The sequence below is a fragment of the Furipterus horrens genome, unplaced genomic scaffold, assembly GCF_987537825.1.
Source record: "Furipterus horrens unplaced genomic scaffold, mFurHor1.1.pri manual_scaffold_7, whole genome shotgun sequence".
Lineage (NCBI taxonomy): Eukaryota > Metazoa > Chordata > Mammalia > Chiroptera > Furipteridae > Furipterus > Furipterus horrens.
In genome coordinates, this window is record NW_028327177.1 from 17951258 (window position 1) to 17964179 (window position 12922).

General features: G+C 32.9%; 1 protein-coding gene across 3 annotated transcripts in view; it reads left to right on the forward strand.

Annotated features, from left to right (window-relative positions):
* The window catches only part of CSMD3 (CUB and Sushi multiple domains 3), a 908638-nt gene that overhangs the window by 281344 nt on the left and 614372 nt on the right, over positions 1 to 12922 (forward strand). For all 3 annotated transcript variants that reach the window (XM_090283433.1, XM_090283434.1, XM_090283435.1), the window contains exon 6: positions 7577 to 7689. In XM_090283433.1, the coding sequence (XP_090139559.1) occupies positions 7577 to 7689 (113 nt within the window). The remainder of the gene's footprint in view (positions 1 to 7576; positions 7690 to 12922) is intronic.

A 12922-nucleotide genomic window follows, 5' to 3' on the forward strand; every position in this document is an offset into this window, starting at 1 on the left:
CCTTCCTAACTTCATTTCTAAAAGTGTGCCAGCATCAAATCTTCCTTGTTTTAAAGTCTTTGTACAATTGTAAATGTAGACATTAAGTATGTATATGTGCCCTTTTATTTTTGAGATCTTCATAATTATTGATCTGCTTTGGTTTTGTATCCACCTTTTGTGTTACCTGTTTCTTATTCTTTAAAAAACATCCTTCTTTTTACTTGGTCTGTGAAAATTATGTAAAAATCAGCACTGAGCAGTGGGTGGCTCAGTTGATATTAGCACAACTTATTTATGTCTTGTAAGGAGATGTGAGGAAACTAGAGAAAAATCAAACTAGACAAACATATATCATTGAGAGATATCAAAGATTGCAGATATGACTGCATCAGGCTGGTATTTTTTGTTGAATTTATTGGGGTGGCTTTGGTTAGTAAAATCATATAGTTTTGAAGTGTATAACACAGCATCTGCATACTGCATTGTGTGCTCAGCACCCAAAGTCAACTCTTTTTCCACGACCATTTATCCCCCTTTCCCCTCTACCACCTTCCTGCACCCCCTTTTTCCTTTGGCAAACATACTGTTGTCTCTGTCTGTTTTTTCCTCAATCACTTTACCTTTTACACCAGCCACCAAGCTGCCAGCCCTTTGATAGCTGTCAGTCTGTTCTCTGTATTTATGAGTCTATTTCTATTTTGTTTGTTAGTTTACTTTGTTCAATAGATTATACAAATAAGTGAAATCATATGGTAATGCCTTTCTCTGACTGGCTTGTTGCATTTAGCAGAATACTCTCATGGTCTATTCATGCTGTCCCAAAAGATAAGATTTCCTTCTTTTTTATGGCCAAGTAATATTCCATTGTATAATGGTACCACAGCTTCTTCATCCACTTACCTACTGATGGGTACTTGGGCTGCTTCCAAACCTTGGCTGTTGTAAATAACATTTAAATGAATGTATGGGTGAATATATTCTTTCAAATTAGTGTTTCAGGTTTCTTCGAATATATTCCCAGAAGTGGAATCCCTGGGTCCACTTCTGGGAATATATTCCACCTCCTTATTCTATACAAAAATATAAAATCAAAATGGATTAAAGACTTAAATGTAAGTCATGAAACAATAAAAAGTCTTAGAAGAAAACATAGGCAGTAAAATCTCAGACAACTCTCATAGAAATATCTTTTTCTGACATATGTGAGCAAGGGAAACAAAGGAAAAAATAAACAAATGAGACTACATGAAACTAAAAAGCTTATGCATAGCAAAGAAAACTATCAACAAAATGAAAAGACAACCCACTGAATGGGACAATGTATTTGCCGATGATACATCTGATAAGGGGTTAATTTCCAAAATTTATGAAGAACTTGTACAGCTCAACACCAAGAAAACAAAAAATACAATTAAGAAAGGGGCAAAGGATCTGAATAGACATTTCTCCAAAGAGGACATATAGGCCCTTGCCAGGTAGCTCAATTGAGTAGAGTATCTCTCATCAAATTTTAAAAATAATTTATGATTTAGTTACTTGTTTCTGTAGAAAATTATATAAATACAAACAATTTATGCAAAGATTAATTATGGCAAGATGTGCTATATTATTTTTAGTATTTCTGCATTAAATATTTGGTAAAATTTGATGTCCTTGATGATTTAATATTTTCATTTAAATTTATTACTCAAGGGACATATTCTGAATTTTTTGGATATAAATAATTATAGTAGGTTACATATTTATGACATTTATCATTACCATGCTTTTTAATTTAATTCTTCTAAAATCTGGTTTAGTCATCTAAGACATATAAATGGCTGTTTGGAATGCAAACTGGAAGGTATATTAGATCAATAGGGACCTCATTTCTAGACATTCTTTATCATGTTACTCTTATATTTTTTGTACATCATTACCTACCACCTGAATTTATCTTAGCCATTTACTTATGTTTCCTTCTTTATTTTTGCTTTGTAAGATCATTAGTTGTCCTGTCTTGTTAATAATATATTTCCAAAACTTAGCATCAGTGTTTGCCATATAGTAAATACTCAGTAAATAACTATTAAATATGCTTAATCTCTTCATTATCAAGAGTTGATTCTCACTGACTTTATCTAGAACGAACCCATATGTGCTTGCCTTCAAATGGCCATAGTGATTAGACCTAGAGATAGCAATCAGTAATATTTAAGAAATAACTTCTTTAATATTTAATAAATTAATTTTTTAAATAAAAACAATCTATAGATTCAATACAATTCATAGCAAGATTCCAATGATGTATTTCACAGAAGTAGAACAAATATTTTGGAAATTTATGTGGAACCACAAAAGACCCCACATAGCAACAGCAATCCTGAGAAAGAAGAACAAAGTTGGAGGAATCATGCTACCTAATATCAAACTATACTGTAAGGCCATAGTAATCAAAACAACATGATACTGTCATAAAAGGAGACACATGAATCAATGGAACAGAATAGAGAGCCCAGAATTAAACCCGTGTATTTACAGTCAATTAATATTTGACATAGGAAGCAAGCACATAAAATGAACTTAAAGATAGTTTATTCAGTAAAAGGTGTTTGGAAAATGGGACAGATACAATGCAGAAAAGTAAAGCTAGACCACCTTTTTTACACTACACACAATAATAAATACAAAATGGATTAAGGACTTAAATGTTAGACCTAAAACCATAAAAATAGAAAAAGAAAACATAGGTAGCAAAATCTCAGACATAACTAGTAGCAATGTTTTATCAGATATATCTCCCCAGGCAAGGGGAACAAAAGAGAAAAAATAAACAAATAGGACTACATCAGACTAAAAAGTTTTTGAACAGCAAAAGAAAACATCAACAAAAGAGAAAAAAAAAAAAACCCACAGAAGGTTGAACATATTCACTGATACATCTGATAAGGGGTTAATATCCAAAATTTATAAAGAACTTATAAAACTCAACACCAAAAAAAAGCAAACAACCCAACTTAAAAAAATGGGCAAAGGACCTGCATAGATACTTCTCCAAAGAGGACATACAGTTGGCCAAAGGGCATATGAAAAGATGCACAACATCACGAATCATTAAAGAAATGAAAATGAAAATGACAATGAAATTTCTCACACCTGTCAAAAAGGTTATCAGCAATAAATCAACAAACAACAAGTGCAGGTGGGGTTTTGCACTGTTGGTGGGAATGCAGACTGGTGCAGCCACTCTGGAAAGTAGTGTTGGGATAACTCAAAAAATTAAAAATGGATCTGCCTTTTTACCCAGTGATCCCACTTCTGGGACTATACCGGAAGGAACCCAACACACTAATTCAAAAGAACATAAGCACCCTTATGTTCATTGTAGAGTTATTTACAATTGCCAAAATATGGAAGCATTCCAAGAGCCCATCAGTAGATGAGTGGATAAAACAACTAGGGGGCATTTACACAACGGAATACTACTCAGCTGTGAAAAAGAAGGAACTTTTATCCTTTGCAACAGTGTGGATGGACTTAGAGAAATTGTGCTAAGTGAAATAAGCCAGTCAGTAAGAAACATACCATATGATTTCACTCAAATGTGGAATCTAATGAACAAATGGAACTAACAAGGACAAGAGAGACAGACTCAGAGAGAGCAGGCTGACAGGTAAGGGGGGTGGAAAAGTAGGGAGTAGAGAAATCAAGGAAAAAGGACTCATGGGCGTGGACAACAGTGTGGTGATTGCTGGGGGAGGGTTGGTATAAGGGGACTAAATGGTAATGGGAAAAACACAATAAAGTAAAAAAGAAATTAGTTTGATGAACTCTATGAGGCATATATTTTCAATTTTCTATTTCCAAGACTTTCTCTGATAACATGTGAAAAGGTGGTGCAAAGATAAGTATATTAATTACTGATGTTCTCCATAAACCATAAGCAAACTCATATTGTGTAAGATGTGTTTAATTAATAACAGTACTAGGTGACCAATATAGTATGGCTTATTTCAACCACCCACACAATATAGTCTCATTACATTTAGAAATGTCTTATTTATGCTTTTCCAAAAACTGGTCAAGTTCAGCTCCTTAATAAACCATCCTCCAAATACTACAGCCCTTATCAACCTCCTCAAACAACTAAAGACTAATATACCATCCTTAATTATTTCACATACATTAGTTTCATCTCTGGAACTAAACTGTAATCCAAGTTTAAGACCATGCTATAGTTTTCTGTATATACCATAATAATGAGCATAGAACTGAGAATATTCTAAGAATTAAATAATTACTTTCAATACATTTATATAATTACAACCATAGCTGCTATTAATTATTATACGTCAACTATTTTTGCTATGTGCTTTATATTACACTAATCTTTATCATAACACTGCATACTAGCTGCACTATCTTTGTTCACATAATATTGGGAAACTGCAGCTCAAAGAAGCCTTGTCAAAGTAGTAGTAAAGCTAGATTTGAACTCAATAAAGTTTTTGGAAAAGCATAAATAAGACATGATAGATGGAAGGGAAGGAAGACTTTATCAATGAAAGATATGTAAAGTAAATTGAAAACTCAAGGATAGTAGCATGTCCTTTTTGTTTACCTTCTCTCCAAGTTATGGCTTCGCGCATAGTATTTAATAATTTCCAATAAATAAGGGAAGTCAGGAAGGAGTTATAAAATATTTGAGGGAGGGGACAGTTAGGATTTTCCTACTTGGCTGGCAGGGGGACACTTATTCCACTGAGCTGCAGCGGACTGGGCTAGGATTGCCCTACTTGGAATTGAGATTTTCCAACTGGGAGCTGTGGGACAGCAAGTAGTTTACATTATTTATTTATACTCTGCCTTATTTCAGGATTTAAGGTGGGACAAAATGGTTTGGAATTGACTTGATGGGCAGTAGATTGTGTAGATCATTAAGTAGATTGATAAAAGTTAAATTTATGCAGTATTAGTCTGAGCATAACCCTGGCTGGTTTGGCTCAGTGGATTGAGCGTCGACCTGCGAGCTAAATGTCCCTGGTTCGATCTTCCAGTCAGGGCACATCAGAGAAGGAAAACTCTGACTCCAAAAAACCTCCGCTGCCTTGCGGCATACCTCTTCAGGGGAAAGGCTAAGGGAGTAAACCCCGACAGAAAATCCGGAGCCGGAGTCCCTAAGGCGGTTTGACGTTCTAGTCAACACCGGCAACTCCTGCGGCGCACCTGAAGCCAAGCTGTATTGACTCTGTCTTTCCCTTGGATCCTTCAGCTGCGAAGAGAGGGGGGGTCTGCTGCATGGGCAACAGCAGACCCTCCATATCACCCTGCCCAGGCTCTGTAGCTTCAGCTTCACTGGAGAGGACACTCCAGCGTCATCGCAAGATGTCGATTCAACACGGGAGGAGACAGATACCGTGTCACTCCCGAGTCGGACTGCACAGCCATTCTCAGCGGTGCAGATAGACTCTTAGGAAGCTACACCATCGTCTCTCGAGACGGACGGCTGCCGACGACGACGACGACATTTAGAAATGTATACAGCCTGTCAAAAATGATTTAAACTTTTCTGAATGGGTACTTATGCTTATCAAATTAGGGAATTGAAGAGAACCAAATTATAAATCAAAATCTGGTATTAAACATGCTACTCTATTGAAAATTAAATTATATCAAATCCAAATATTTTCTTCATTAAGTTGCTATTTGAATCAAACCAAGCACAAGTAAACACAATAAACATAACATGGATATTTTCTGATATGAAAAACCAGCCAGCTAGACCAATAAAGAGAAACACTACTTTAAAAAGAGAAAATAGGACATTGATAGAGAAATGGTAAAGATACATTCCAAAGCAGGAAGAGAAATGAGAAATGTATGGGATAAACCCCAACTGGTTCATATTAAAAGCCAAGAAAATTGGATTACATAAATAATATTGACAAACCCATTATTTACACCCATAGGCACAATGATACAGTAAAGGTGAATGCAGAGTTCCATGACTTTACTGGTGGTCAGTCCCTGTACGTGGTGCTTAGCTCCCAACATCCTAGCTAAGGTTTTTTTCTTTTTTTTTTTTTTTTTTTCTGGGAGGAGGGGAAGAGGGTGTTGGATAAAGGATGCTTTCACTTATCACCATCTCTACACCTCACTACTAGATATAGCTGCACAATGACCAATATTCCAATGTCCCTCTACTGGTTCCCTAGATTGACTGGAAGAAGAGTTGTAATCACCATACACACACACACACACACCCTTCTACACACTGTCTATTTTGTCTTCTGATGAAGAAAAAAGTGTTAAGCTTTGAAGAATGGTAAAGATACATCATACACTGGTTATAAGAAAAACTTAGTCTAAAATTCTCCGTAACTCTGAAATATTATTTCTTTTGAGAATATTTACCTTGGTTTTATAACACACCTAGAAATATCTGGGGCATAGTTTCAAGATATTGCTTTAAGAAGATTATAAAATGCTTACTTACTTTTTGTGACTAGCTATGTAGAAACTAAATATAGGAGGTCTGTCTGGAAAAAGTCCAACCATTGTTCATATAACAAGAACATTTTGTGCAACATCAGTGTAATCTGGCAGCTGAGGAGAGCGCACTGGAAAGTGCACGCGTGAATAGCTATGGGCAACTGGTGCTCGGCACTTTCATCATGATAATGTGCCCACTCGTGCATCAAGCCTTGTGCAGAGTTTCTGGCAAAACATCAAAGCATCCAGGTGACTCAGCCCCATTGCAGCCCAGATTTGGTGCCCTGTGACTTCAGGCTTTTCCCCAAATTAAAATTACCTTTGAAAGGGAAGAGATTTCAGATCATCAGTGAGATTCAGGAAAATACAATGGGGCAGCTGATGGCAGTTAGGAGAACTGTGTGAGGTCCCAAGGTGCCTACTTTGAGGGGGACTGAGGCGTCGTTGTGCTGTGTACAATGTTACTTGTATCTTGTAGCTTCTTCAATAAATATCTCTTTTTTCATATAACATGGCTGGATACCTTCTGGGCAGACCTTGTATGTCCAAAATACAATGTTTTCTCTCAATTGAAGACCTTTAGTGAATTATATAAATTTTATAAAGAAAGTTAATTGTGAAAACTTATAGTATTGTGAAATTACATTAAAATAGTTCTGTCCTGGGAAATGAAATTGTGAAATTTGCCATCAAATGTGAAATACAGAAAATATATTAGGTGGAAAAAGTGTATGTATTGCCTTGAAGTCTTTCTGTTTTGTAACTATACTGTATGAATAAATGCATAGGGAACACAATAACATGCACCATTAGTTCAGCTTCCATTATGTTTATTATTATCTATGCAATAAATGTGAATGAATAAAAATTATATGCAGTTTGTTGATTTTATTAATATATACAACCTAATTGGAGCAAAATGTGTTTGAAATTAAATGATTCTATTATTGACTTTTCTATGCATAAACTATTTCATTTGTGATTACAAAGTTAATAATGCAAAGTCATGAATATTGTAATATACAGGTAGAAAAATTTTAGGGGGCCCCAATTCAGTGAAAACGTTTACCACTAAAAATCCCTTTAAATTCTTTTTTTGTTGTTGTCGTCTTCCATAATTCAGGTTATCTGGAATGAATATACCACCACCAATTATCAGCAACAAAAACTGGCTCAGACTGCATTTTGTCACAGACAGCAATCACAGATACCGTGGATTTAATGCTCCATATCAAGGTATATTTAATGAATACTTCTGCCTCTTTTGATGTGTAAAATGATTTTGGGATACACAACTGCATTTTGTGATAGAAGAAAAATATCTTTAGCATTAGTGAATGTTCATTTGAATAAGCAAAAATGGTCATCCTCTTGCTAGGGTAATATTGTTACCATAACTAAACTGCAGTGTAAAAGTTAGTTGATTTTTACAGCACCTGATCAGGATAAAGAATATTATGATCTCTGAAAGGTACTCTGTAACGGATATATATTTTATTTTCATAAAGTGCTTCAGCAATTGGACATGCTACCTTAAGCTGCATCACCAACACTGTAGAAAACCTGCAGTTGTAAATAGTCTCTTCATCAATTTAAATTAATTTTTCTATACAGTGTGTCTGCTGTTGCTACCTTAATTAACCTTTTTAAGTCTCTTATATACCATTTTTACTGGTAGGCATAATTTTGAGTAAGTGGGATATATTATTTTATGTATTAACTTGGAAACACTCTGTTTATAACAAGATTATTGTGAAGATGGAGTACTAATGAAACTGTAGCTTCTAGAGTGTTTAATATTATTATATGGTTTTAGTGTACTTTATCCTCAGACTATATATAAATAATTCATTTTATTCTCAGTAGTGTATCAGCTACCATTCAGGGAATAGTGAACTTTACCACAGTTACATTTTTCCATTTATCTGTTTGTTTTCTTTTAATGATTTCTTTTTTTAATAGTCTTTAGCCATTAAGTGCTTTGAAAACTTAATTTGGTGACTTTAGCCAGCTTCTAGGTAATACCTAAAATGGCATTAGACCACATACTAGGTCTGATATACAAATCTTAACAGTCAATTTATATCTTTAGGACCAGCATGCTCTCTTTAGCGTCCTATCCATAAGATCTCTCACAATAATAGGAACAGATTAATGTGATGGTATCTTGACATTTATAATAGCGTATTTGCTATCGCTGTAGTAAAATTCACTGAGAAAGTAACTTGAAAGTAAAGGTTTTATACAAAATAGACTGTAGAAAAATCTATAATTTATATTTCTACTGTAGTTAATTCAAATAGAAATATGAATGCAAATGTATGTGCTCTTAAAGCTATGTATTTTATTAACATTCTTCAGAATATATTCCTTATCATAGAACACTACTGTTTTTAAATTAAAAATTAAATATTCATAGAAATTTTTATTATATATTATTAAAAATAACTGTCAAAACTATAGTAATTTGAATCTTACCATTTTAACCTAGTGTCACTTTTAAATCTGAACATTTTGAGTTTCCAATTTCAGTTTCTAAAATGCTTGTGTACTTCAAAAATCAGAGGATTTTTTTAATTGAAAAGAAATAATTGTTGTGGAGCCTCTTTTTCTCTGGGTTGACCCCTTCCCTTGAGTTTTTCAGCCACAAGAATTTATGGCTCTGATTCCCCTCTGCCCTGAGTTAAGTAAGGCAGGTGGCATGGTAGACATTCAAAACACTTACCATCGTTGGCTCATGTGGTCATAGAATTTTAAGTCAGGTGGCTCCTCTTCTTTATCTTAATATAAATAAAATAGCACTAATTTTATATTTAAATAAAAATTTAATGTTTCCATTTATATATAAATATATTTTTCTGGAGGAAAAATAAACCTCTCTCAAAAATAAAATGGTAATTCACTTGCTTTATGCAGTGTGGTTTCATGAAACTGGCATCTGAAGCTAAGGTTATTTTGAATTACAAGAACATAGTGCAAAGCTGCCAGTGAATTTGTGTATTTAATTATTATTTTCGGTATCCTACTTGCTGATCTTAAATCGACTTTTAGAGTACTTTCATGATTCAGTTTTATTTTCTAGCATTGCCTGTCTGAAAAATAGCACATCAATGAGTTCACTGTGGTAAAACAGAAAGAATTTTTTATGGGATAGGAATTATTTCTATTTTCAGCAGGAAATAGAACTTAAAATATGATGACTTCAAATATAATCTTATAATCTATCTCTACACTATACAGAAATTTTGAATATAATCTCATAATCTATATCTACATTACACAGAGGAAATAGAGTAGCCTAAAAATATGGAAGCTATCATTTTGTAATAAGATCAAGGAAAAATTTTATTATATATAAATACACCTTTGCATTGTACCCTTTTAAAACTTTTGATTCAGACTTGATTTTCTAATTACATAATCTCCCATTTATATTTTAACTAAACAACATAAATTCAGTTGGAGAAGCAATTCTTAAAACTACAGTCAAGTAAATTTGGATGGAAAGACTGTAATAAGCAAACTTAAATAGCTGAAAAAATCATAATTCTGACATGTTGATACACATGCCCTAGCATGAAGGGGTCATCATGCTTTTGAGATTATCCCATGCTACCTTTTCATTTCAATTGTATCTGAATTAAAACTAATTCAAGATAGAAAGTTTGTGGTGTATAATATACAACTGTCATAGCCATCTCGATGTAACAGTTTATTACAACTCAACATTTAATTAATTATTATCATTTAAAATATTTTAAATATTTATTGTTTTAATGGAGCTCAGATTGCCAAAAACTGATTATTTTCCTCGAAGCATTTTTGTTTAACCTATGGTCTTATAAAATACCACAAAAATGAACTGAACACTACTGAGTTCCTAAATGCCATTAGCTGTTTTTAGAGTTAATCTCATAACTGATAGGGTACAATCACATAGATACAGCAAATTGCTTTCCCCAGTAGAGCTGTAGAGCTTTCATCAAGTTGTGTTATAGGGTTTCTTCTTTATTAGTTTAGATTTTAAAATATAAATGGGATTAAGTAAAGGTTCAGGAGAATACACTAATATTGTAGTTCTGTTGTAACTCAAAAGTACTAAGGAAAGTATTGATTTAAATAAAATTCCCTTGATATGGAAAATGCTTGTCTTCTCCCAGATCCCCGATTCAATATGTCTGTTCCTATCAAAAATGAACAAAAGCACCTCCCCGCCACTACACTCAGTTTATTTATACTGGAAATCTCTTCTTTTAAACCTCTATTGTCTCTTCTATGCTTTTAAAATGTTTCCTCTTTAATTTTCAGCTCTTCCTAATGCAAATCATTTCAACATCATTTTACTATTTTAGCTTTGTTTTCAATAATGTTCCTACATTCAAGTTCCATTAAACCTCTTCTAATGAGAACTTGAATTGTGCTATTTCATACTTAAATAATATAACTTTTGCTTTACTGTGGTGTTTGGAAGTTTTTTATTTGTTGAAATCTACATAGTGTTGTCACTTGATCTTTATTATAAACCTATAATTCATTTCTTTTCCATTACTGTCAATATTTTATTATGTTTTCTTAATTTCCAAATTGGAAGATTTTCAGATGACACAGAATTTTCTAATACAGAAAGTTTTACTTCTAGATTATTAGAAGTATTATTTTTATCCATAAGGCTCAATTAGTCAAGTACAAAATTTTATTACAGTAGTTTTCATTTTAAGTTATACATTTAACCTTTTTTTAATGTGCAATCAAAGATGCTATAGCTGTAGATATTCACAAAGTTGTCTTTGGCATGTAAGTTTAGGAATTTGTAGCATTTAATCAATTCGAAATATCTAAGTCAATGACTATTCTATATTATAGATTAAGACTTCTAAACCCTTATAGCTTTTAACACATTTTGATATTTTTCTTTTCTTACATAATATTGTTCATGTGTTTCTTCTTATGCATTTCGTGTTTTATATACATTTATTTTTAATTTAACAGATGCATCAATATTAATACAGTCTATTTTAACTTAAGAATAAAATATTTTATATAAGTTCTCATAGAGGTTATCATGATTTTGTTATCTCCTGTGTATCTTTTTGGTAAGAAAACATATTTAATGGACCAATTTTTCAAATTGTATTGAAAATGCACTGCCATTAACCTCAGTTATACAGAGGCCCTTGACATTTGAGGGTTTTAACTACATTTTTTACACTTGTAAATATTTTGAGAAATGTATGTGCACAGTCACTGAACAAAGATAATCAGATTATTAGGGATGCAGAATAGCATATTAAGAAAAAGTAGGATTTAGAGTCAGATAATGAGGGTTAAATTATGAGGTTTCCAATTGCTGTTTGAGTTGTCTGAGCATCAGTTAAGTCACAATAACCAGACACTTTGTTGTTGTGTAAATCAAAAGGTAATAAGATTTCTTGTAGTAAAAGTCAATGTAGTCAATGAAGATGTTTCAGTGGAAAGAGATAATCAACCGTAGGAATGGTGAGAAACACCTGACCATGAGTACAAATCATTTAAAAATTGTCATCAGACATAAAATTTGAATTCAAAAAATTATTAAAAAGGGAAAACAATGTTTCTCCAGGGGGAGGAAAAAAAAAACACTTTTCCTTAAAACCTAATTTTAAAGTAGAATTCATTTTTGTAAGTAAAACTGAGAAGCAGTTTCCTTTCTATAAACAATTTTTTTAAAATCATACATTAGTCCCCGTTTTAAAATAGAGCACGCCATCGGTTTTTCTTGCTCTACTTTTATTTAGCCATTGTTAATAAAGGACTGGGAATCCTATCCACCATTCTAATCATAAAACCCCTCCTTTAATTTGGTAACTATCAGTTGAGTCAGGTGCATGATTTCAAGGTTGGAGATCACAGAACGACACAATAAGTGAAGATCCAAACTTTGGTTCCAACAGCATAGGTGTCATTCATTTTCATGAGAATATTGAACATGTGCTAATAGGCTTTTTGGTAAAGACAGAGGACAGGGCTTTGTAAGCACCCTTCAGGAAGTCTTATCTAATATTATTTTCCCCACATTATTGTAAGTGTTATTTAATTTTAAATGAATACACGATGTGGGGAAATTCATAAACTCAATCCTTTTCTCAAAATAATCTACTTTTCATATATAGACAAACTGCAAAATTCAGTTATTTTCATTTACTGAATTTTGAGAGAATAGAAAGTTGAATTTCATTGATCTTTTGTGTTTTAGAATAATTTCTAGTCTTGTCCTTTGTTTTATTTTCTTTTGATTTTAGTAAAATTATAATTTTTCTTCAAATCTCTCTAAATTCAAAATCATTACTTTTACCTGAAATCAGCTTTTATTTCATTTTATTATTGAGGGGTTAAAAGTAAGAAACTGCTCTTTACCTTTTGCTTTATGAATCTGTCTAGTCTTTGGGATTTATTGTCTTAATTAGTACATTGTTGACACAGCCATCAGAGA